Below are 27927 nucleotides of genomic sequence, written 5' to 3' on the forward strand. Positions count from 1 at the left end.
TTTAAAGGATCTAAAACATCAAAGTTGGAATGCTCGTATAAAACAGGAGAAAAGTATCCATACTTTTCTAAAATGGCACTAAAATATGATGATATTTGAGAGGTAATTGGTTCTGATGACTGCAATATGTGAATATTGAACCCAAGACTGGATGAGTATTAGAAGAAAAAGTAGGTATATGTGCAGTAAGCAAGTACTGGATTCAGTCTTTTGGTTTGGAGGCATATGACATGTCAATGAATTTTTTTCCAAACTAATTATTTGCTGGTTTTGGCATCCTTAATGTTGGGATTTGCTACCTCTCTGTTTTATGTCATTGTGAATTGAATATCTCTGGTTTTGGCACAAAACAAGCCATTTGAATGTATTACCTTGAGCTCTTGAGAACTATGTTAAGAATTAGTTGCAGGCCTGTATGAGAAAGTTGGCCCACCATGGAGTACATTTCTTATGTCCCATTCAAACTGTGTTGGGGAACTGCGATCCCTTATCTCTGGCTGTCTTTGTTCATTTTTGGTAATATTCAACAATCACTTTTGTTTTTCTGTTACAAAGGAGTTGTAAGTACCTTAGGAGACTCGCTGCTTGCAGGTAAACAGTATCAGCATTCTGCACAGGGTTTCTGAGTGAAGACATTTAGCACCAGGGAACGGATGGAAGAGGTGTGTGTTGAATATTTGATGTTGGAGGGGAACAGTGCCATGTCCAGAGAGCTGCTTTCTCAGCCTGTCTGCATAACCGATGAAACAGTCTGTCCCCTTTCTGCAGACCCAAACACACACACACACACACACACACACACACACACACACCAGTTATTTAGCATAAATGATCAAGGACAAATGCAAACCCTGCAGCCTCAACATTCAAATTCTTTGAGAAATGTTGCCATTAAGTCTCATTCTATCATTCTAGTCACATCTGACGGCCAGGATGACAACATCTGACTGATTAGGTTTCTCTTTTAAGTCGTGGAAAACCTCATTACCGTGGAGTGCAAGTTACTTCAACAGATTCAGCCCGGTTGGACATACATTTAAAGTCACAGCAAGAGTCCCCCTGCTGACAACAATGATAAATGGGGAGGCAGTAGGAGGAGGAAAAGATAAGAAGTTGAATAAAGTGCGTCAGACACATTGATTAACTGTTAAAACAGCTCCATCACAAGTTCAGCATCAACTTGATTCACAAAATCCTGAACTAAAGCGTCACAAAACTGTGAGTTACCTGTTGGTAATTTTTATGTTTCAACACTTTACGCCGATAGAGTTATTAGCCATCAGCTTTCCTGTTACATGAATGTATGCTGACAGCGGTTGCTTCTCTAAAACTATGTTAAGTGCATCTAAGTGCATATAATAGCATTAGGGGTCTTTGGTTAATGGCTCTATAGATACTTAGGTTTATGTTGGCGTCGCGTTCGTGGTTGCAAACGAGCTTTGCATTTGAAGTCAGTAAATGACCATTTAAGTTCCTTTTAAGGCGATGGCTGCATCCAAAGTGTGTTCACTGTGTAGTCGGCTGTCTGTATGCTCATAGTAAGTAGACGAGGCAGAAGATGATGAAATCTCCCAGGTGGCTTTTAAAGGTTGGCAGCTCAGAGTGGAGTTGGCTCCTCACGCTGATTGCTTTTTCACTTCTGTGCTGATATGTAGACCAGGTCTAACGTTGGTCAAACTGTGCGGGCCCCGAGGCTTTCTCTCCAAGAGATTTATTTGACTTTCATCTCTGAAAGCTGCGGGAGACCGACGATCATGATGTACATGGCCAAGAAGAGAGTCAAGGAGATCTGGATGTTAAACCAAAATTATTCAGCCATTATGAATCATTAGTCTTGATTATTTTCTTTGAAAAGTTCCACACCCTTTTGATTAACTTCATCCACGCCCCTGATGCTGGTTAACCATTAATATCACACTAAATGATCAACAGAAGGATCTGTCATCTATGGAATCCATTCGGGATAAGCAGTCATAACAAGGATTATATTTTTGATTTGGATAAAAAGATTAAACATTCATTGTAAAAAACATCACAAATCAATTTATGTTGCAACATCAACATATCTCACCATTTATAAAATATTCTCAATTCAATTATGAAACTTTATTATCCACACAGGGATATTTGTTTTTGGTGAAACCAGCAAGTTAAATACCTGACAAATTTGTGATGATAATCATATGTTAATATGATTAAACCAAATATTTCCACAGTCTTGCCCATCGATTTTCAACACGGCCTGTAGAAGCCATACTAACAGGATAGATACACTGTAAAAAATAGTAATCTGATGGTCATCAAGATTCACTAATAAAAACATTAGCATGATCCAATAACTGATCATTCATCTTCATTCAACTTCTCATGGTATATACTGTACTGTAAAAAGCAACACAAATAGAGCTTTAAAACAAAAGACTCACTATGTGTTATCCAGGATTTATTGGCGTCTACAGGTTCACAAAAACACGAGATTTCAACTCAGTTAGACGTTTGCTTTTGATCTTAAAGGATTTTCCCATTCAAATCCCTCACATCCCTTTCATAGTGGGCAGTTACTCAGAGCCGCATTAATGCTGCCGTATTCTGCAGCTCTGCTGTTCATCCTCATTATCTGGGGCAGACTTTGGGCTTTGTCTCTTGGCAGCAGCACACACCTGATGTTTGAGTTAAAGATGTGTTCAGTTTTGTAGATTTCTGTTTTGTCTGACGGTTCTTCAGCAGGAGGAATCCTCACGTTGAGCTCTGGGATGCAACTCTCTCAACGCTGTTGGATGGCTTTGAACTTTCACTAAGATTTGCTTATTTATTGCACCGATAAACAACGCATCGCTGTCGGTGTCGCTGGTTAATTCAGGTTGTTTTCTAATATGCATTAGACGGGATATTCTCTCTCTGTGTGTTGAATGGAGCCAGCAAAGCGCCTGCAGTGGCTGATTAAAGTTAGTCGAGCTTTTACACAACAGGCTTATTTCCCCCGCCTAGATACAAGAGTCCTTTTGCACAAAGTGGGAGAGAGAGAGTGCTACTTCTGTGAGAAGGAAATGTTGCATTCTGGGACGCCATGTAACAGCGAGTGTTTGATACCGGGTACCAATTAAGTTGATGCTTGGGGTGTTTGGCTCCCAGTTTGACAGCTTGGCTCAAGTTCAGCTAACGTTTCAGTTAACATTTTGACTGGGCGTCTGGCTTTAATGACATTTTCCTTCCCTCCCATCTATTTCATGCTAAAAATGCTTGATGCTGCCATTGTTAGACATATCAAATTGATGATTGACATATTGATTCACGGCTGAACAAAAAATCAGCAAAATCAATGACATAAATAATAACCAATTCTGCTCTTTAGTCATCTTTCGGTTAACTAACTGCCACTCACAGCCAGCAAGACATAGGCCTAATCATCTATGAATGACTGTGTTTTTTTTAAATAAGTATTTTCACCAAAATATCAAAAGTAAAAGTACTCATCATGCATTATGGCCCCTTGAGAATTATTCTTTGTCAGATAATATTAATGTCTGTTTAAGGCGGAGCTAAGCTTTGGTAACACTTTAACCCTTGCCTTTATAAGCCGTATGTAGACATTTAATAACACATGCAGTTGTAATGTTGCTTGACTTGGGACATGTCATGGGGCACGTGGACATTTAGTGAAGATTTGTCAAGAATGTGCATTGGGTCTACACCATTTATAACACTAGAGGGAGCTATCGCCTAATGTGAAATAGAAACATCTCTGCCTCACATCTGACAGTGTGTGTGCAGGTGTGTGTTATACATACAGTACCACCATAATGAACACCATCGGTCTCAACACTAACAAATTGAACGTCAAAGCAGGACCCAGGGGGTTCAATTACGCTGACTGTCAGTTTTACCATAGGCACGCTTTCATTCTCCCCTGTCTCATTTACTTTAATTGGCTGCTTTTTTAATGGGTTTCTTTACTGTCTTTAAGCTGCCCCCCCCCCAACACACACACACACACACACACACACACACACACACACACACACACACACACACACACATAACCACATGCTGACACTGATTAACTGTGAGAATCCACTGGAAGACATACCCAGGCAACCTAATCGGGCAATTAGCTGAAACTCATTAGACTCAAAGGCAAGTTATTCTAGTTTTAAAAAGTGTTTTGCCCGAGTGTGATTGTGGGGTAGTCGCTGAAATGTGAAATGCATGTCATTAAACTGTCAGTGAGACTTAAACCTGGCATAAACAACTGTGTGGTACAATCAATACATGTCTTATAAAGAAGCTCTTTTAAATGCTTGCAGCATTGAACTCCAGCATTGAAGGCTGGCTATAGGTTTTTAATATTCACTTCAGCCCTCTCACGTATCTCCATTTGCAGGAACGCGCTGTATTGAATTTCACTGGCGAACATCTCAAATCACTGCTTCTAGGCTTCGTACACTGTCACTGCTCAGACATTTTTAATAAAGAAGATGAAGCAGAGCTGCAGATTGCACGACTTGATGCCTTTATTGCAGCGTCTCTTGTTCGTGTGTGTGTGTGTGTGTGTGTGTGTGTCAAAGTGTTTGCTGACTGTGAGATGATTAATGAAAAGAGACTCATTGCTTCTGAGCAGTTGTGTCAGGGAGTTCTGATGCCAGATTGCTTCCTATCTGCAGAGTATCATTTATTTACCACAATAATTCTGATGTTTTCAATCAGAGCAAACTACTTTATGATAAATATACGTGCATTTAAGAGAGGCTCAAACCTCTTAGTTATGTGGTTTCTCTAATGAGCCTGAGAACTCCCCTTGTGACTAAGACATGCATGTTGATGAGCCAGTGAGAAGATATAAAAATCATACAGGTGTATAAATGAACTCTGTTGTGGACTTACAGCAATGGGTTGAGATTAAGGGGGCATGTGTTTGTTCACTAGATGAGAAGATCAACAGTAATGTGTCCCTAATCTAGCCCATGGGCAGCTGAGCCCTCTTCAAATCTTGATATGTACAAATACAAATTGTGCAAGAAAAGTGTGGCGAGACGGAGCGTGAAACATTCTTAGGCAACTTGTGGATCAGTCACATCATCACTCTAATTAGTCTGTATCTTGTCAAATCACCATCTGGTGCCACGTTCTGCTTATAAGAGGCAAAATAACATTGATACAAATACAACATTTCCCCAATAAATTATTGCTGCTTGGACCGCCCGCTGGCTATGAATGCCAAACGATTGCCTTTAGGGCAGAATTAAACTGAAATCCACCCTAGATCTGTGTGTGATACATGCGCCTCTATTTCATTTGTTCTTCGGGAAATATAAATGATGATATCTTTAGGACTGGAGCCATTCTAAAAGAAAGAAAGCTAGACAGTCAGAAACCACAGAAGGAAATAAACCACATTGCTCTTTATTTATAGATCTCACATTTAACAGTTCTGGAGCTTCAAAGACGTGGTGAATATTGCACAGAAATATCCAAATAGAGTACCATTGGTATTTGAAGGGTAGAAAAAGAGACATCGGTGTGCTGCCTGACGTTTTACCAGGTGTTACTGATGGGAGGGAGGCAGCAGTTTGACCCTTAATGAAGTCCAGGATCTGACAGCTCCCCACCAGCTGCCTGAGGACACGGCCAAGGGAAGCTACAGCTGATATCTGAAGACTGGCTGAGAAATGACCTGAGCCAGTTGTTTTAGCACACTGAAATTTTAGGACCGGGCCGAGCAAAGTCTCCCTGGTTCTGTGGTGTGCTGCTAAGTCAGCTGGAAAGCCATAATTATAAAAACTCTCCAAGTTCTAGAGCTGGAGGGCAGAATAACTGCTGATGTTACAAACACCCCCTATAGTACAGTAAAGAAACGGACTCATCCTACACTTGGAAATACCAGAATATCATCATATTAGTCACAGATCTCTGTTGTAGGCATGATAGTGAACGCTCCTGTTTAGAGTTCAGAGGAGAAGTGATTGGATGTCCATCTAATATTACGTTGATCCATTGGAGGGTCTTAATGAGACATGCAGGTATTTATTATAAATTAGACAACATGGATGAGATTTATACTTAAGGGTCGAAAGCTTAGATTTTTGCTCATGAATCCACCTTTTGACATTTCAGGTTGATTTAAATGGAGTTAAACTCATCTAAATGGACCATTTTAATCTCTGTCTTCCTGTACTGTAGAAATAAACAAGAATTATATCCCATAACGCAGACGAGCAGTTCCACTCCTGGCCAAGCATAACACTCTTGAACCAAAGGACAAGTGATTTGTGAATGTTGGCTGTGTAAAGTGTAAATACAGTAATGATATTTGTTTATGGTCTCTCATTACAGCAGTTAAGTTGTTCTAAGTTTACACTCGAGAGTTTGACTGTTGTGTGTGTATAGTTGTCTGACATGAACAGTGCTGTGGAGATGAATTTCCCCTAGGGGCCAATTAAGTCTAAAGTGTAGAAGTCAAAGGTCTTCTACCACCATTCTTCTCTTCTCTTATTTCGCTTATAATGGGCTCTGACCTGTGAAGTGTAACAGCACCCTCTGCTGGCCATTCTGTGTCAGTCCACAGCTGCAGGACTGACTTCTAAAGATTTACTATCTCTACTCTGCATGTGACCAGAAGCTGCACTGCATTTCAATGCGCTGCCATTGCATAGTAAAAGAAACGTGTGGAGTAAACCTCGTCACAGGATGCATCGGTGTGTGTGTGTGTGTGTGAGTGTGTGTGTGTGTGTGTGTGTGTGTGTGTGTGTGAGTGTGTGTGATTTAATGCAAACGTGCTGCATCACATGTGACCGAGCAGAAAGCCAAACTAAATATTGAATAAGGACATAGGGTCATAATGCATTGTATTGATGTTTGCAATACGTTCACTGCTCATTCAACATCTGTGTAGAATGTGTGGTTTTAGTCACACAGAGGCTAGTTAAGTGTGCGTGAGGGCTGGGCAGCTCACTCTCATGCACGGTGAGAGGACGGACGAATGGATGGACAGTGAAAAGCAGAAGAGAGCTGGACCATCCATTCTGTGTCTGTATGGGAGAACAGAGAAATGTGAGCTTTCTATTAGAGGGAGAGGGTGTGGGGAGATAGAGGGAGGGAGGGATCTGGGAGGGAGGGAGGGAGGGAGGGAGGGAGGGAGAGTTAGAAGGAAGTGGATGAACACACGATATGGTGAGACGAGAGGAGAGGAGGAAAGTGAGACAGAGAGGAGGGAGGACAGGAAACATTGAGGCGAGAGGAGTACCAGATGCATAGAAAAAGTGTGAGTAGAGGGCAGACAGCATTATGTTAGCATTTAGGTGTGTCCTTCTGAGTTTTCATTGATACAAAAGGCAGGAGGAGCAGCACTTTCCCTCTCCAACACACACCTACACACACACACACACACACACACACCCTTATCTCACACACATACACGTGCATTCACAACACATACATCTTTGCTGCGGAGAGGAGCCGACTCCTCCCCTCCCCTGTGACTTCAGGAGAAGCGATTTTACAGCCCTCACACACACACACACACACACACACACACACACACACATGCACACACACACTTTCTGTTTCTCTCATCACACACACCCAGAGGAGCACATGTGTTTCAGAGTGGATTAGCGACAGATGGATGCGCCATGAAGGTGAGGACTCCTTACTATACATGTGTTTTGCATTATCCACCCATCCATCTATGCATCTTCTGACCAAATGGACTTGAACTGAGAGAAATGTGCTCTTGGATGAGAAAGTGATCCTTTCCGTCTCAGGAAGTGTTAGGTGTTGTGACGGCTCTTTGGCTTCAAGTCTTTCACACTCAAGTGGCTTTTTGTGTTTGCAGAGTGCGATTCTTTAATATAGTGTGGGATTCTCACACCCTGAGCCTTGTTTCTAAGAATCAGATTCTGTTTTTTTCTGTTGCACTGATGTTTAAATAACGGCATGAGGCTCAAAACTATGGTCATGTATCCCTGTATGTGTGTCCATGCTTACTTCATGCATCTAGAAGAGGGTGCTGATGCTGAGTGGGTCATGTGGATATTTAATTCAGCAGCCAACACAGTTTGCTGTGTTTCACACCTGATAAACATGCTGATACATTTACATGCCAGCCTTGGAGCAACTGAGGCTGTAGAGTCACAGCTCTGGAAGCTGTCAAGTGCATCTCTGTTGCTGGGCAGAGACAGCAAGACTTTTAATGGTGGATATGATCTTCTTTTCTTTTTGTCTACTGCTTTATTTGGCAATGATACGAAGAAGATTTGTTTACGTACACATCCAGAAAGTTTCTGAGAAGTATAGAGCTACAACGATAAATCGACCGATATTCAATTATTGCAAATATACATCGTGTGTAGAAATGTCAATTGTAGGAGACAGTGCTGGCTGATAATTAACAAGAAAGTGCAACATATGTTTGAGGTTATTTAGAAACAACATTTCCCAGTTTATCCACCAGAGAGCACTGAAAACAACTTCATATTTCAACTGTAAAATGTCTCAGAAAGTATCTTGGGCACAGTACTTTGAAAAAGCTCATTTACTGTTAAGTGTTTATGACACTATTATGGTCCTATTAGCATATATATTACAATCAGATTGTTTTAAAACTATCAAATCATAAAAACAGTAATCTAAGCTTGTCTCACAAGCACACCGTACAGTACAAACTGCACCCACGAGCATACAAAGGTATCCTTGAGTTCTCACTTCATATCACAGCACAAATCAAATCAAAGAATGCGGGAGGAGGACAACCATACTGAGCTCACCCAGTCTCCCCTCACTGTGAAATGACCAGGAGTATAATGTAATTGTCTTCTACTGTAGTTTTATCCAGCGTGAGTCATGATATAATCTTGGACAGCTACGAATCGACCCCAGACCATAACAGCAAGGTTTTCCCTTCAACATCACATCTTCTGTGTCTTCCTCTTCGTCGCTGTCTCCCTCCCATTTTGGTCCCATCAGTCTTTTCAGCCTGGGTGCATAGAGGACTGCCGTAGAAGTGGGCTGCTGACCTGCTACACTCAGACTGTCTATCAGTGGTGGAGGAGGGGAGTGAGGGGGAGTTTTAATGGGAATGGAATGGGGAGAGATAAAAAAAAAAAGTAGGGTAAAGAGAGAGTGGGAGGGGCGGGGAGATGAAAATCTGCAGCTGTGAAAGTGAGAAGAGATGAGAAGGCTGGGGGGAAAGACGATTATGGACAAGGTGGCGTGGCAGAGAAGTCTTTCCTAATTCTGCCAGACGGCATCAATTTGTTACCAAACAAGCTCCCACGTCAGAGCACACGTACACACAAACAGACCCAGAAGGCCATGAGACCATGGTGCAAACTGCCAACAGACCGTAGAGCCCCAAAACACCTGAAACGGTATCCATGGCAACCAAACCACTGGCTCCCTGCATGTTTGTCAAAAACAGTGGAACGGATCAGAGTGGGATCCGTTCTTCAAAGGCAGGTCGTGCGGGCCAGGCCTCGCTTCTCCGAGAGGCTTGTTTACGCTGAAGGTTAGAGTTTGGATTAGTTCAGGGTTAAAGCGTGTTGTCTGCAGAGGGCTGCTCTGCTTCCTTCTACTCTCCCTCTCTCTAGTCTCTGCTGCCAGCCTCGATGAGAAACAACAAGTGGCAGATCCACATGCACGATGATGATGGAAAACCTTGACGTGAAGTATTTGATGTATGAGGAGCAAGTGATTCATTGCTGGTGCAGATTGTGCCTCCGTGTCTCCATTTCAAAAGGTTCAGCTAAAGAAGCAACATATATTTCCATAGTTACCGAACAGCAAGTCAAGGACAAAGCAGCAATATCCCAGCACAGGACTCGGGCTGGTTTATTTGGCTGCAGATTCAGCTTCACGTGCAAATCAATTTGCTTTAAACAGTTTTGTTATTTAAATATTCGGAGGATTGTCAAGTGTGTGCTCCCTAGTTTTGCTGTATTACAGCGTTTAATTTGTAATGTATATACATAGAGGGAAGAACATATTTATAGCTGCACCATGGTGTCACTGTGTGTGTGTGGAGTGTGCATATATCGACACCTGTCATGTCGTGAATGTATGATTATAACACATCACTAAGGGCAGACTGCTACCTCAGGAACTCAGCTGGCTCCCAGTGTTGCTTCATCCTAGAACAATGCTGCATATTATCATTATCATAGGGAGAAATAGTAGGAAAAATAAAAACGCACTATATAGACGGGTTTGTGCTGTCTTGACTGTCAGTTTGGTATTCTGTCAGTAACATTTCAGCAGGATGATGCGGAACAGAATTATTTATTTGTTCTCTAGCAAAGCTACCGACCAGGAATAACATAAAATCCTTGGACAAATTGAACTCTGATCTAGAGCTTTTATTATTCTTTTTCTTCATATCTACTGAATTCAAACTGCTAATGTTTTTCCAACTGATAAGCCTGTATGATTTGTAGTCCTTATGTCTAGGTATAATACAAAAAGAGCAAAGTTGTACATCACAGTGTGGAGATTATGTCCACCATCGCAAGCTATCAAATCCAAAACTACAGATAAGACTCGTATAGGGAAATGTTGATAAAATTAGATGTCAACGTTATAAACGATCACTAGCAACGTTCCCTGGATTTGAAGAAACATAATGGGATGCAATCAAATTAATATGATATATAATATAAAAACATGCTTTTCCTGCCGTGGCACGTCAAAGTTTATTGTTCTGCCTTATTGTTATTGAGACTTCTATGTGGTTAAGATTCAGCAGCGTTAGGCAACTAAAACCACATGTTTGTCCCAATCATTGTATATTTTAGTATTAGCTGGCAGCTCCCGCCTCCTAACTACTGATTGGACACACAAACACTTCCTGAAACTGATTCTCTACTGTGGGCAGAAACATTATCCATCATCCTGCACTAACAAGGCTTTAACCAGGCATAACAAATGACACCTATCAGAACATTACAAGATCTTAGCAGGGAACGCACGGACTGATTTATCAAAGCATTAATTATGGATGGGCTTTTATTACATCAGATGCGTAGGGAGGGAGGAGATGCGTTGACTTGTTGTTGGTCAGCGTTCCTCCGGGATTCAACCTCCGAGCTTTCTTGGATTACATGACATGATTTATCACTTTTTACAGTGCATAATATGTCATATAGACATTTCTTGAATTTGTACATTAACTTGATAGTTTTGAGATGGGGGAGAAGTAGATTAAATTGCACTAAAACATCTTTTCTTCACATTAATCACTTTAATTTTACAGTTTTATAGCCGCTGTCTACGTGACAGATGGCACTGTTGTGAAGCCAGTGGTATAATTTCTTACAGCTACTTAGAGTCTGGGATGCTCATGTTGGTCCGTGCTATTCACTAGTCGTGTGTCTCTGGCAGTTCAGTGTTTGGTGTGTTGTAAGTGCAAGAGTTCATCCACTTCATGACCGCGACAGCTTCACACAGCATCGCTTCTCATTAAGCTGCTGTCACTGTACGACTTCATTCATTTCAACTTGAATTAACGAGGAGAGATTCACCGGTTTGTCAAAAGAGATGTGCTGCCATCTTTGAAAACGATGCTCGACGTTACAGGAGCTTTACAGAACGTTTTAGATCTTTTACAGTGACCTGTCGTTAGTGGTGCAATGTACAGTACTTCAGTACATGTAAGTACAGTTACTCAAGTGTTGTACTTAAAAGGTATGGTGTGGAGCATTTAAGTTGATCTTTTGGCAGAAATGGAATATAATATTATACATTTCTTCATTGTTACCTGCTCACCTGAAAATAAGAATCCTTGTGTTTTCGTTACCTTAGAATTAACTGTTTATTTCTACATACAGAGCAGGTCCTCTTCAAAGAAGTGAAGGCCATGTTTCTACAGTAGCCCAGAACGGACAAATTAAACATTGACGGGGCTATTATAATTCTGCGTGTTGTGCGTTGACCATCGTAGTTCTACTCTTGGCATGTGGGAGAAGTCAGTTGGTTGCATTCTGCAACCTCACCAAAGAACAATTTTTAGGTACTTTTACTTCAGCTGATGATACTTCTACTCCCATTCAATTTGGAAACCAATATTGTATTTTGGACTTTTCACATTGTGATTGTGTATTATTATATTAATAACTCCACCTCCATCAGCTATAAAACACTATACCAATTATTATAATCCAGTGATATATTACTGATTTCTGAATGGGCCATTTGGTATAATGACTTCTTTTATTTTTGGTACTTGAGTTGTTTTCAGCATTAGCTTTTCCTAAAGTTTGATTTTCTAATGATGTTTCCCCATCCATCTCCTGTGAAAGGTACTTTCCGGAAAAAGACCTGACAGTATTTTTGTCTCCTATGGGAAGAACAATTTTACATATTGTTAAAAAAGTTACTGCATACTTTTTAATGGCCACATCTGGATAAGGCCCAGCAGAGCTGCAGATGCTGTGTAGGAGGTAAAGTTTTTTTGTGGCAGTGTTATTTATCATCAGTGCAAAAAAAGTCTGGACTCAGGGATTTTTAAGTTCTCTCCCGGTCCTGGTGTTAACTCAGCCACGAGACTTCAAAGTGGCAGCTCATTACCATGAGAATCAGCATCCGCCGTACCTGAATACGAGGAAGAAGGCTGACAACCTGTCAGGGACGTGCACACAAAACAATTCCAGTCATCCGCTCGGCTCAAGATAAAACTTCACGCATGAGCAACTCTGTCAGTGTCAGAGAAGCAGTGCAGACTGTTCTACAATAAAGGACGTTTTCTCAGTAGAGTCATGGTTCATGTGTTCAACAGATTACTAATCACTATAAAGTCCAAAAAATAGTACATTTTGTACCCATCATGCATTGCACTGAAGGAAAAATTAAAGACGGAGAGCAGAGAGAGCAGCGAAATGGAGACAAATCCATAAAAAATAATCTGAGCAGAACACTGCATCATAACACAGATGGTCATAAAGTACTTAATCATTTAATAAACACATTTCCTCTACATTGACAGGATCGTGAGCATTTTGTTCTTATCTTTCACAATAAAAGTCCTATATACGTGGCATCACTGCTTACCAGAGGAACTTACAAGTACGACTACAACTTACATGACCCAAGTAGTTTCCGAAAGTGTTCTTTTCATTCTACGGATGAACTCACTTTATAGTGTTCTACAAAGAACCCCCTGGATAGTGAGGAGGGAGTGAGTCTACAGCCATGCTAGTGGCTCTGTGAGGCTGAGCTTCATAGTTGAGGGAAGTTAATACGATTCATCCTGAGGGGAACAAAGACGTGTGTTCCACATTTCATGGTAATCCATCCAATAGATGTTGAGAGATTAAGGGTAATCCTCTCTGCACCATGGATATTTGTACCAAATTACATTACAACTCAAATGTAGTAAAGATACTTCACTAAAACCCCAAGATTTCAACCTCATGGGGTCACAGATTCACCCTCACACTGTCACTCAATGCAGCTGACCCAGAACCCCCCCCACCACACACACACACACACAAAAAAAGAACTGCTGTATTTCACAAAAGAATAAATTCTGCCTTGTGAAAAGTTGTCGGGGCGACAAGACTCTGAAAAAGGTCACGGTGAAGAGTTGTATCTCAGCGTTATTTTCGCTGCACTGCAGATATTCTGCCAAAGCCCCTACAGGAGAAAAGTTTCCTTTGTCCCCAAGGTGATCACTTTATCACTTTATTAGGCTATAAAGGAAAAAAAGACTTGACGCATTAAGAAAAAAAGAGTTTTGGTTAATGAATTAAGGTTAAGCCACCGAGTTGTGCTTGGAATGCTTGTTTGCGTGTGTATTTGTGAGCACACCTGTTGAAGAGTTTTGTTATCACATAGACATCTTTCTAATCAAATGAATGAATGTGGTCATGATTAGTTTGCTCACATCCTGTTATTAAAGCTGAAGATAATGTTCTCACTTGGCCATCAAAAGTCCAGTTGAATTAAACGAGAGGAGACGGGGAAGTGAGCCTGTGCTGTGAATCGACTCATGACATTCTCCCTCTCTCCTGCTCTCCCTCTCTCCCACTCTCCCTCTCTCCCTCTCTGCCTCTCTGCCTCTCTCCCTCTCTCCGTCTTTCTTTGTTCTCCGCTATCTCGGTAATTTAGCCAAGGCCTGTGGCTTGTCAAGGGATCAAGTCCAAGCAGCTCTCCTGGCAGAGCTTTAATGAAACACTTTTGGCTCACAAATTATGTGTGCGCTTGACTGGGTGTGTGTGTGTGTGTGTGTGTGTGTGTGTGTGTGTGTGTGTGTGTGTGTGTGTGTGTGTGTGTGCGTGTGTGTGTGTGTGTTTGTGTGTGTGTATATGGCTACTCAGTAAACCATCCTCTCCGTCTATACACACCAGCTGAGGCAGTGTAATTGAACATCCTTCTGATTCCACACACACACACACACACACACACACACACACACACACACACACACACACACCAGTAACAGTCGGTAGTAACGTGGCGAGTGGCAACGGGATACACACACACTTATCGTGGATATTCAGAGGAGAGCAGTGGCAGGAAACGCCATCGGAAGTGTGGAGAAAAATGCAGGGGTCTGCAAAAACATCTACTTTCAGTAAGATGAGCATGCTGGTTGCTAGAATGCTGTAGTCAACAAAAAGCACACATCTCATGTATCGCTAGCAGGGGCATATTGTAAGTGTGATATCATATGATTAAATTATTGATAGCTTGGAGTATCAGATGTGTTTGGAAAGTTCAGAAATGCTGGTTCAGACGGTTGTGTCTTTATGCATCTGTGGTGGATGGAATAGGGCAGTAATACTCATCTTAAACAGTATCTTCTCTTTAGAAAACTGGCAAAATAAAATCATCCAAAGACATGGACAATAAAATCCTGCTAAAAGAAGATTGTAGAAAACATAAATAAAACACATTTCATATACACAATATAATGTGTGTTTTGTGTCTATTTGTTTGATAGAGCATACAGGAAAGGGAATGTCAAGTCAAACGTATGTCAAGTCTACTAATAAAGACAAATACAAAAAGTATTAAAGTGACTATTGATATTTTTAAAACAATGTAATGTCGTGAAAGGGGTTGATCATATGTGATGAACCTGCAGTGATTAAAATAGATTAATCACTGGCATCAGCAGGTCCATTCTGTTTTCCTAAGTATTATTAGAGATTAAATCTGGAAATGATAATGATGGTGATTTGCTTCCATCTCTTTAACATACAGATGGAAGAGGGAGGATGCTATTGGGATGTATTTACACTCTACTGAGCAGTGCAGACTTTAAAAAGGGACAAAAGAAGAAAATGCGATAAACTCCTGACACATATTTTCTACATTGTTATTGCTGACACAGCAAACCGGCATTCTTAAGCTGAGACAATTCATGCAGTGCTGTTGTGTGTCAAAGAAGACAGGACCAGCAGGAAGGCTGGGACGGAGCTGACTGCATGGACAGAGGGCTGATTGGGTGACTCAGGTCTCATCATGGTCAGCAGGGCTCTCATGTCATTTTAAATGGGAAAACAATTGATTTATTGATTTTGGAGAGGCCAGCTGGGACCAATGGGAATGCAAAGGGAAAAGAGTGAGAGAAAGTAGATTGAGCGCATGATAGTGGCTGACAGCTGTGAAAAGGAGAGCAATGGGGTTTTTTAAACAGTTTTTCTTCATTCGCTTTGGCTCAGTTCTTGAATAAATTATTTCAAGGATTGGTTGTAAAGCAGGGCGGTTAAAAAGTCAAATAAACAGGTTTAAAATCTCCCCGGACAGACAATATACAGGAAACTAAGAGTATACAGACTACGCTAGCAGCTCTGTGAGGCTGCACGGTGGTGCTTTGAGCTAAATGCTAATATCAGCATCAGTGACAATGTGTGCAGGTGAATGTTTAGCAGGTATTCTCTTTGCAATCCATCGAAATGTCTCTGAAATATTTCATATTTTAAGTTTCAGGACAAACTAAGGCTGATAAATGCTATACATATGCATTTATGTAAATGCTTAAATGCCTCCAGCGTGTCTTAAAATGTCACAATTTACACTGACTGTAACACGCACACACACACACACACAGCATTTTAGGAGTGTATGTCAGCCTTTACAGGTCAGCTTCGAGGCCAGCGCTGGCGTTTGTCTTCAGAGATGGACGCTGACCTTCCTCCATTAAGTCAGTTATTGAAAAGGTCAGGGAAAAGTGACAGTATGGTGAGGGAGGAACAGACAGCAATGCTTCAGCTAGCCTTCAAAAGATGATGGATCGGTGGCTGTCATGGGAATGTTTAGATTGTCAGTGTCAACTATTAGTATATTCAAAGATAAATGTAAGCTGTAAGAAGGCCATCACTGAGTTTCTAAAATCACTCATTGTACAACCATTAATCCGTCCCTATTGACTGGGTCCAACCAGCAGATGTTTTCTGACCAGATCACCGAAACCAGTCCATGTGTTCTCTGGACAGAAAGTGGCAGCCAGGATAGATGGTGCAATCGGCGTCTATACAATTGAAATCATAAATTTGAATTGGTACAGAGAGTTTCCTGCACATGACGTGGTGGCTTCAGTGGGATCCTGGATCATTTCCTCATGCCTATGAGCAATCCAGTTAGCCATCGGTGCAGATGAGCCCCATGATGGCTGCAGGTAGAGAGATGAAATGAAGAGATTGAGCTCCTAGTTGATGAGTTGAGATATGAGAGTGAACGACTGTCAGAGTGAATCTGGGAGCGATCGGAGCTGCCGGGACGGTCGAGCTCTCTCTCTCGCTCGTCCCCAGACTGCCTTGTGAAGTGATGGATGGCCTCGCCTTCAGTTTCTACAGAGGTGTAGGTGTTTTCATTGCAATTCAATTTAGAACAACTTTATTTATAGGTCTCACTGGTACGAGAACATGGTGACAAAACAGGTTCATATACCAGAAGTCATTTGTCACACAAATTCAATCAAGGGGCATAAAACAATTTCATACAGGGTGAAATATAACGGTGTCAACACCAATAAATAGACTACATAGAGTGTATTTGGAGCTTTTTGAGTAGATTTCTTTTTTGTGGACACTTTCAGCAAATGAATCAGTACCAGAGGATGTCAATAAGACGGTAGACCAAATGATTGATGATTGAATTCTTCCCCGCTTTTAATAAACTGTCACATTTTATAGACTTCTGGCCTACTTATTACAATAAAGCCCTTCCAATCAATAATTCAATCAACAAAGGATATGACGACGGGGGAAAAAAGTTTGAGGATATGTATTAAAATATGTTAAAAATCCCATACATTTTGCTGAATAGGGAAAACAATTAAACTAATAGATATCACCACGACACTGCCCTGTTTATATTAAGAGAATTATGTTTTCAATATGCAAATGAGGCATTATAGACTCCTAACTTCTAGTAAATTAAGGGGAAATCTACAGATGCAAATAGACAAAGTAATAAAAACCCCACCCATGTGAGTCATTTTGATGTTTTCTTTCCAGTAGTTAACAAATTCAGTGTGACAATGTGAAAATAATACTGTGAAAGGGTCGATAGTGATGAAACCTACGGAGATTCACCCCCTGAATCTGCATCTCCTCTCAGCTTCACACAGCTTTATAGTGAGTTTCACCTCATTGTTTAGCTCTCTGGTCCACAACGTTTCCGTTCCTTTTCACCTCCGCTGCTCTCATGGTGTCATTTTGGGTTTCCGTTTTCAGCGAAAAAAGGCTCTAAAAGTGAGTTCACAGTTAATGGTGTTTGCCCCTAAGTGGTCATAAAATCAATGACGTGGGTTTAAGTATTAGGGATTGCCACAACAATTCAAATTACAGAAGTTATGTGCTTTTAGTACCATTGAAGAAAAGTTCTCTTCTTTCCTTCACCATTTAACCTTCAAACACCCCATAAAAGCAACACAATTTCCCCTGATAGAGAATATCCATCAAGGACTCATCTCTGTGAATGTTAGCCCAGAGCAGCAGCTGATTGTACTACATTATAAAGGAGAGCGATAAAGAAAGAAAAAAAAGGTACTGCTGAGAGGTGATTGCATTCACAGAGATTTATAGCTGTTATGGGGCCATAAGCATCATTATAAACCACCGTGGAGACAAGAACATTTGCAGAGAGAACGGAAACAATTATTGCATGATTTTGTCTTAGAATTACTCAAAAAGTTTTGTCATGAAAACAATCATGTTTCAACTTATAGAACTGTGTCACTTATTGCCTGCCTTCATACAAAGAGGAAATGTGTGAATTGATGTTGTTGGTATTACAGTTAAATGTCTAGCCTTCAGTATTCCAGGATATAGCCTCCTTCCTGTGTGTATACCTGTCTCAAAGATGGATGGTGTTGCTGCTCTATTGATTCGCTCCACTGATGTGTGGATTCAGACTGAAAGTGAAAAAGACGAAGTTGGTATTAAAACAGGTCATATTTCTGTTGGCGGAAATATTTGTATCTATAATTACTATGAGCAAGGACCTTATAATGAAAGAACAATGAGATCATCAGCCGTTGACCATCAAAGTATTCCATATAGAAAATCTCCCAAAGAAAAGCTTTTGTCCATAATTAAAATCCCTTCATCCATTTTAATGCCTTATAAGGAAAAGGCCATCTGGACCCTTGGGTGCATCACAATGTGTTGAATCACACCTGAGCATGCAGAACCCGGTCTCAAGGCAGTTTGGGGAATAGTCGGACAATTTAAATCTAGTGATTCGTGTACATGGACATGAATTATCCTCCTTTTTTCTGTTTCGTTCAGAACGAAAACAGTGCCAATGTAAAGTCAATAAGGATCCTTTTTTTATGGTGGACGTTGATTATGCAACGGTCTGTGCTAGTGATGTATTTATTATTGCGAAAGACCAACTATGGTGGTCAAGCAAACACAGGAATTTCAACCACGAGAGCAATGTTCACGAATGCATGTTCCAAAACACTGTTGTATAACTTTTGGAAGAAAAGTGAATAAGGATCAAACTAGTTGGGATATCCCGCGACCCTGAATACAGGATAAGCGGTAGACAATGGATGGATGGATGGATGGATACCGGTAGTTGGGATATGCTACTTCTTCTGATTAGTCAAAACAACACATTGAAATGAATATGAATCTACAGTAGCAGTAGAAGTCTACAGGGGTCATCGTTACATATACACACAAGTTAGATATTTATGGCTCGGTTAAATTAATTAAGACTATAAAAGGTTTCTTATAACAGTTTATGTTCCAGTCATAAGCACAAAGGTGAAGAGATCCACAAATACACAAGACTTGACAGAGCTGTCAAACAGACCGATAGTGGAAAATCTTCAAAGACATGTAGGTCTGGGCTTCCAGCCATTACAGACCCAGCGCCAAGAATCTAGTCATCCAATTTTCTTTTATTTGACCAGTGGCGTCAAGCCCGGATGATCACTCCTTTTTAAAATTAACCAGAGATGGAAAAATGGCCCTCAGCCAGCCGCCTACTTTGCTCTGTGATTCAAAGTCAACTGGACTTGCTTTGTAGTCTTACTCATCCAAGAGGCCAACGTTTCTCTTACTAGAAGCACCACGACTCATGCAACATGTAAGCTTTCTGAGTGAGCTCAGATCTGTTTGACTGCTCATCCGGCTGGCAGGACACCTGGAGGCCTGTGTTCACTCCAGAGACCCGAGCAGACAGTGAGTTGAACTCAGAGCACGCCACCTCTCCAGAGGGGTGCACTCTATGTCACTTTCCATCGAGGCGGGAGCAGGACGAGGCTCAAAGGTGAAAAGCTGTGACAGCACACTGTCACTTCTTCTAGATAGTGAGAACTACATCGTTTTGTTGCTCCTCTGTCTGTCTCCACAGTATTTAGTAGGATTTCAGAGAGAAAAGTTAAATTTAAGTGCAGCATGTAATGACCCCGAGTAGTCTTGGTTAATGCGTTCTTTACAATATAAATTAACGTCAACGTTACAGTCGAGCCAAACTAGGTTACACGATGCTGATTAAGCCCATCGCCGCCAGGGAAAGCATTATACTGCTGAATGCTGAGTTGTGGGCTCTGTGGTGACCTTTGACCCTCGCTGGTGCATGTAGGCCTGCAGCATGCTGTCTCTACCCGGCCACGAATAGTGCTCTCTTCAAGCCTTCATGCAAATTATTTTCATTTATATTTATTTATTTGATTTTATCTTTGGATGCTGGGTTCGTTTTTTTTTTTAACAGGGGCATCTGTTAGAGAAAGTTAGATTCCACCATACTTTCCCCCCAAATATATATTTTTTTCTAGGGTATGCATGACAGTGTAGTTTTGCCTGAATATTGCACCAAAGTAATAATTCTCCTTTCTAAGCCTCCTTTCCCAATGCTTATGTTCTAACACACACACACACACACACACACACACACACACACACACACACACACACGCACACACACACACACACACACACACACACACACACACACACACACACACACACACACACACACACACACACACACACACACACATCTTACCTAAACTAAAATTCACAATAACATCTGGGACCCAAACAAATGAATACATTATTTACATGAATTTGAACATGATATTATCAATATAACAGATCCATTATAGCAACTGTGCAAACATACATATTATATCAACACTGCTCATATCATTGCTTGCCGTTAACTCACCGTACATCAGCTGTGACATTGCTCTTGAATGTGAATGACGCCGTTATCATTTTGAACCCCTATATCTTCTTATGTAAACATTTTCTCCCATATGCTTGCTAATCCGAGTGACAGCCGTCATATATTTCGACATCCCTATCTTTCAGCTTTGATGAAATTCCCAGGGACAATGTCAGTGTCACCTTGATCAGCGTAAACACCGTAGAAAGGACTCATGACACGTACAGAATAAGGGTCTCTTACAACCCACAGCCACTTCAGATCAAATCATCCAGCTCTGTGCCAAGACAGTATATATTCATGCAATGACCGAGCACAGAAAAACCCCTTTTGGCTGTCAAAGGTCTAAAATTCTTCAAAAATCAAAGACAGATGCAAAAGTATCCAATAATGCTAGTTGCACCCAAGTCCAGAACACATTATAATCTATATGTAGGCCGTGTATATTTTCCCTAAACCTAACCAATTTGTTTCCTTAACATCACTGCAATTTAAAACTGAAAATATCCCCCAGAAAAGCTTTCCAGCTGAAATTTTCATTAGCCAACTATTGCTAAATTAAGCAGCATATTCAACTTGGCTGGTTGTAAGTTCCCAAATAGCTGCTGTGTTTGTTGATTGGGGATGAGGTTGAAATCAGAGGGGTATTCCACCAAACTCGCTAATTAAGGCGGCGCTTAAGCCTGGTAAGAACTATCGCTGACTACTGGGATCTATCATGCTATTAATAATAACATCTTTATTCCTATCATGTTTTTGCAAGTTATATTTGGGTTCTGGGGAAATTGTATGACATATTTATCATAGTTAAGGTAAAATGTTGGTCTAATTCTCTGATCTATTATAATTGACAATTATACAGGCAAAAAAAAAAAAACACACACGAGATGTCCTCGCCAGGATGTGAACCTGGGATGCCCATGTTCGGGGGGAGGTGCATCACCACTCACCCAACTGGGGGCTTTAGATAGTGATATGGCCAGTTGGTGTTAAACAAAATAAACAATTTATTCATATTTTTTTAATTGTAAGCATGTATTCTTAGACGCTTGATGAAAATATAGTCTGTTTGTACTTCATATATGTAATTTTGGTAATTTTTGGTCTTTCGCGTGATGAAATCACGAAGATAGGCTTGGCGGAACCTTCTGCTGGTACAGTTGTTTCCGACAGACGGACTTCTCTGAAACCCCCGCTAAAGTAAGCCTGATGGTTAGCCTGCCCCGGGGCAGGCTAGTTTGGTCGGATAAATTCCCATGGTTACTTAGCGGAGAGTGCTTAAAGTCACGTTGATGGAACGCAACTCTCGCTAAAGGTAGCGAGGCTTATCGAAATTAGCCCGGCTTTGCGCTTAGCGAGTTTGATGGAATACCCCTCAGAACATTTCAAACATGACTGAACTCACAAAAGCTGTGTGTATTTTGACATTTTGGGAAACATAAAACAAAAATGCAAGGACTTTAGATATGCTAGGAGGCAAATTATGCTACCTTTGGACAGCAGGCAAGAGTCAAAGGACAGTAGCAAGAGCCAACGTATCGAAGGGCCACATAGGGAACTTTAAATTGAGGGACATGTTCAGAACGAGCATGTCACAAGTTTCAGATTCCAGGTTTTCACGTGACAGACCGCAGACAACTAGCAGCTGGAACACAAAGGTATGAGGCAGCGTAAGCACTGGCTGGGGAACGGAGGCTGGCTTAAGTACTGCACGGCTGATGAGGAAATGAGGTGCAGGTGGGGAGATGGGCGGTGAAGTTCAGCTGAAGGGAATGAGGCGATTGCAGGGCAGGTGAGAGCGGCAGGATCTGGTATCTGAGGGCCTCTGGTGGACAGGTGAAGAATAACAGAATATATGCAACGAGGTGGACATTGTGACAAGAATATGTACCATACAAATATAAGAGTGGTGTTTCATCTAACTCACAAATATGTCACTAATTGTCATTGCCTTAATCTTCTCTATCTCTATCTATATTCAGAGCATTAAAATAATAACAAAAATATAGTGGAGTAATGTCTACCCGAACAAAGAGTCGCTCTCCCTCTGTGTGTGTTGTTATTTGGCCGCCACACAGAGCTGTGTTCAGCGTTTACGGCTCATAATGCATATAGTGTCGTCCCAGACTTGGCATCCACTCAGCATCCACCCTCCGGTTCTCCGGCATGTAAACGCTGTTAGTTCTGTCCGCCATGTTGCCGTTGTTTGCATTGCTGCCTTGCCAACTCAGCCGTCGCTATTTTGAGATCCCCAAAGACAGCAGATATGCTCCGAATTTTGTATCGAGCACCATAAACAGGACATGCATAAATCACCTCCTCCATTAAAGAGGTGAAGTCACCACCAATAGTTGATGAACTGAAAAGGAACATATATTTGCCGATACACTCTTTGAATTTGTGATACTGTGGATGATAAGGGTACAGTGAATACTAAGACAGTAGAACAGAAGTAAAGAGAAAACACAGGACACAGACATCCGGCAGTAAACACAGTATAATGACTCATTAAACAGAGCTAAAGAGACGGCAAGGGAGGGAGAGAGCAGTCAGACAGTTGATTGGAAATGAACTTCCCAGCATTTTGCTTCAAGCACTAAAACACACACACACACACACACACACACACACACACACACACAGAGAGAGAGAGAGAAAGAAAAATTGCCTCCTCAGCACTTACTTGGACAGGATGTCATGACACTGTCTGATATTGCTCTCCTTCTGTCACTCATTCTGCTCCCCTGGTGTTCAAAGGCTACATAAATAAACTATACACGAACACACACACTTGTATAGCTCCCGATTACACCTGTATTAGAAAAACACCGTGTAATATATGTGGAGATTATTACTGTTATTTTATAGTTTACATAGCAGTACTGCGTTGTTGGCGGACAACCAGTCTGTGGAGGTGAATGCAGTAGCATGACCTTGAGCTCAGACGTGAGCTTTGGATGTCTGAGGGTAACGGTTAATTGGAAACTGTCCACCCTCTTCTCAGGCCATTTTACCTTTACACCTTTAACATGTTACAAAAACACATAAAGCAATGCACATGTCACACGAGCCATCAGTGTCAGTCATCCTTGAACATTATGAAAACATCTTTTCCTCACTACAATTTCAGACCAGCATTTCTATTTTAGCTATTCATATTTTTATGATTAAAAAAGGAGAAAAAAGGCTTCTCACATTCATCCATTTCATTTACCTTAATGTGAGTGTTACTTGATTGTGATGAATTGGTTGATATTAAACCTGGATGCAGAAGGTAATAGAGCGCTAGGACAACAAGTTCTCCTATAAAGAAGCCATTGTTCTCTACTGACTGGTTGATACCCAAATACTTCCTCAAGAAACGGTTGCAGTGATGCTATAAATATCTAACCATGACATCACGTCATCATGTCTGACACAGAATTAGTGCTATATGGGGGGTTTTCTGTAAATTCTTATACTATTTATTTACTTAAGTCTCAGGAACTTACAGTATATGGATGGACACACACTCTCAGCCAAATGTATATATCGAGATGCTGGTTGTCAGTGACACCTCTTCAATGGTCATTTTAAGGAATCGAATGTGACAGGAGTAAGAATTAAACTCTGCACATATTTAAATTTGTTTAACCAACTAGGCAAAATTATCAGATAACAATCAGAATCAGGTTGTTCTCATTCGTTCATCCGAGTGTTCTTCGCTGTTACAGCAGGAAATCTCTGTATCTGTAACGCACCACAAAACTCATCAACACTTCATAAACACGCCTATCAACAAGGTGGGAACAACCTAAAATTCTTACACTTGCACGTGCACATCAATGAATAAATGTAACTGAAACACTTCCAGATGTATTGTGTGCGTGCTGCCACTATGAAACCAACTGTTTTACCTTTAGACAAAAACAGGACAACCTGTGTTTTTCCTTGGTTATCACAACTGTGATTAAACCGTGGACGGATGCAGCAAAGAGTGTGGAAATAATGACGAGAGGTTTTGCCAATACACACTCAACATCTCAAATGTCCAGTACTGAATGGAGTCGGTCAGTTCTGTTTTCCTACAACATAAAAGAGTGATGTTGAGCTTCAGCACATTCGGCACGCAACACTGAATCTGCTTGTCTGCTTCTGTATTCAGTCTCTTGGTGCCTTGCAACAAACACATCAATGAAAAAAGGTCTTTGGTGGAGGAACAAAAAGATCTTGGAGCAACACTTTCAACATGTGGTGAAAAACATGTTAAAGCTCAATTAAAGTTGGTTTGTAGATGTATGATTAATACATCTCTTTGCCTCTTTTTCTTCTTATTATTTCTCTTTTTCTCTATCTGTGCATGGACAGAATCTGGCTGCTCTACAAACAACTGCCTCTTCAATTGCCGGCAAAATACACCCTTTCACCAGGCGGGTAGCAATCATGTGCTCCACTCACCCTCCTAGCGTCTGCACAACATCTGCAGCGCCCCGAGCACTCACAGGACAAATTAGACCAGGAAATGTTGCTCATCGTTTGTTGCCATGACGCAAACTTTTTCTTTCCCTCTTTGTGAGGCATGGCGAGGAGGAGCCATGCATGCTCATAAGCAGATAATTGGGCTGCTGACACTTTGCTCAGGCTGCACTGTGAAGAAATTTGTTTTGTTTCTCTGTCGAGATTTCCTTGAATGTGCTTCCGCCAATTCTAGTTTCCTTCTGCTTTGCTTCAGCACCCTGCATGGTTGACATAGCAGCCCAACAAACTGGGACATGTGAAAAATAGAGCTCGCTGTGCTGTCTGTTCTCAAACTCAGTAAGGCAGATCGTTTTTCCATTTCACTTGGAGATGAGTAGAATGTGTAAAATCCTGCAGCAGAAAGCAAAGGGCAGAGGTTTGACAGAGAGAAGGCCTCTGTTTAAAAGTTCTGATTTTAGGATATAAACATCCACATTCTCTGGCCTGGCTTTCACTTCTGTCTGTGTGCGAGACAGTAGCAGTGTATTTGTTTCTGTGTGTGTGTGTGTGTGTGTGTGTGGCACCATATGCCATCCACCTTGCACAGCCTTTTTTTAGATGGACTCTTTTCTTTTTCTAAAAAAAAACAAAAAAAAAACAGCTGTCAAGCAATCTCACTAAATTATTTATTATTTATGATGCTCTTTTTTTTTTGCAAGTCACTCAAGGCTATCTTTGCTTCTGATACAAGATTGCATTTTAAAGCATACACAACTTTAATTAACTCAAACTGCTATCAGCCGAAATGCCTCTCGAAAGCAGTGACGCGTGAAAAATAACACAAACATTTGTCAGTTTAGAACTAATGACGGGTGATATTAAGATAGAGGTATTGCTTTAGTGATGGTAGGCCTGCTAACTGGATGTTTCAGTGCTCAGTTTGCAAAGAGTAATATGGGAGGGAGAGTTTTACCATCAGCTACCCGAAAAATGCATATTAAAGGGTCCATTCAGCCAAATTACAACAAGACATGCCCTGGTGGGATCTAACCATGCTGAGAGTTTGGCTCTGAGATCTTGTGAGGCACACGCCATCCTGTAATTGTAGGTGTATTGATCCCCGTCGCTGTGCTTCAGTGTCAGAGTGTCAGGTAACACTGTCCCCAGTGCACACTTTGAGTCTGACCTCTTTATATATCTGCCATGATGCACATAGACATCGGATCGCATGTGAATGCAGCAGCTGGTCACCCCGGAAATATGAGAAGCATGCGGCGCTTGATTCTCCTGCAGGCAGACCTTCATCTCCTGTTCTAACTTTTATTGTGTGCGTCCAGTAAAAGGTGCATGAGTGACAGATTTGAATGAGCCAATACCATGCGAGTGTTTGCTGAGTGTGTTTTTGTTAAGAGCCTGGGGCTCTTTGATATTAAGACTTTCCAATCAGGTCTGCGGATGTGAACCATTTGGTCCATTTTGCAACCAATACGAGGCGCAGAGGATTGAGAGTAAACGAGTTAGTGCACACAGGAATAATATAACAATATTACACACACCAGTGCTGCCAACACTATTCCCGTGTCAGACCACAACTCATGCAGATGGCTGTGAGGATGAGAGTGTGAAGCTACACATCGCTGCCAGTGTCTCTTCGGTCCACCGGGGACACTCCATTGACTGGCTGCTAGATTCATTTAATTCCCACATGGGAACACAATGTGCATGGATGTCCTTAGCTACAATAGTCACAATAAAAGAACCGGGGCTCTGTGTGTGTCTCTCAGAGGTCGATGGTGTCTGATATGAGATCTGTCCCCGAGGATAATGAGTGGAGCCAAGCTGACTGTGCTAATGATCCGCCGTGTTCAAGGATAATTACTTGTGGCTCTTCTGTCGGGTTTCAAAGGGATCATGATGCATTTGTTATTGTTTTACAAATAGCTGGTCTATTGCACAAATGTATTGTACATATTGAATGCATGAGTGAAGCTGCAATGGACACATCCACTGAAGTGTGTGCTGGCTTTCAGTCCAGGGCTGACAACAATGTAAACGTAACATCATGAAATAAATATCATACAAGAATTATCACCATTTTAATTGTTAAAATTGGACATTGTGAGTTTGTAAAAGCATTACATAGTAATTTAATCTCGGCGTTGCTGTGCCTGCTGCCATGGACTACTGTTGATACTATTGCTATACTATTGGAACCAAAGGGCGTGGGCTGCACGAGATTTCTGCCTAAAAGCCTATTAAGGCAGGTTTTTCTCGCCACTGTCGCTGTAACACTTGCCCCTGGGTGATGTTGGGACTTTGAAATTTTATTGACTCTGGAAATTTTGAGTGTATTCTTGTCCTGCTCAATGTGTTAAGTGTCCTGAGATGACTTCTGTTGTTGTGAAAAATTGAATTGAATTAATGATTATGGTATCAGTAGGTAATAAATTAGCCTGACCTCACACAGCACAATTTTAAGGACATTCCATGTGTCATGATAATGCTCGCTCACAGCTGCCAAGTCTTATTCTCACCTTTTTTACTACGAGAGTCGTATCTGAGAGGAGCATATTCACATGTGTGCCTTTAATATTGCATTTAGTACAGACTAGATGGCAAAAAAGCAAGAATGACATTATTTTTTCACGTTAAATGACTTAGAAATTGTTGCGTCATTCACACACCATTTCATAAGACCAGGTTGAATCATTACACAGGTCTCCATACTGATTGATTTCCATTTAAGTGTGCCTGTTTCAGGGCCCTGGTATTAACACATGCTCTCTCTGACACGGCTTGCTATGAAAAATAAATAAAAAAACAGCCAAAGTGACAACATTTTTCCAGTGAATATATTTGCTGACAGCAATT

The 27927-nt window shown here is 41.2% G+C and overlaps 1 protein-coding gene across 2 annotated transcripts in view; it reads left to right on the forward strand.

Moving 5' to 3' along the window:
- LOC311020524 (inactive phospholipase D5-like) overlaps positions 1-27927 on the forward strand; it is a 47195-nt gene that overhangs the window by 856 nt on the left and 18412 nt on the right. Inside the window, exon 1 of one of the 2 annotated variants that reach the window (XM_084020604.1) lies at positions 7493-7634. The exons of the other annotated variant lie outside the window; for it this stretch is intronic. Coding sequence (XP_083876730.1) covers positions 7629-7634 — 6 coding nt within the window. The 5' untranslated portion in view covers positions 7493-7628. Of the gene's footprint in view, positions 1-7492; positions 7635-27927 lie in introns of those variants that run through there. 2 annotated transcript variants of the gene reach the window in all.

The sequence above is a fragment of the Eutrigla gurnardus genome (assembly GCF_963514095.1).
Source record: "Eutrigla gurnardus genome assembly, chromosome: 11".
Taxonomy (NCBI): Eukaryota; Metazoa; Chordata; class Actinopteri; order Perciformes; family Triglidae; genus Eutrigla; species Eutrigla gurnardus.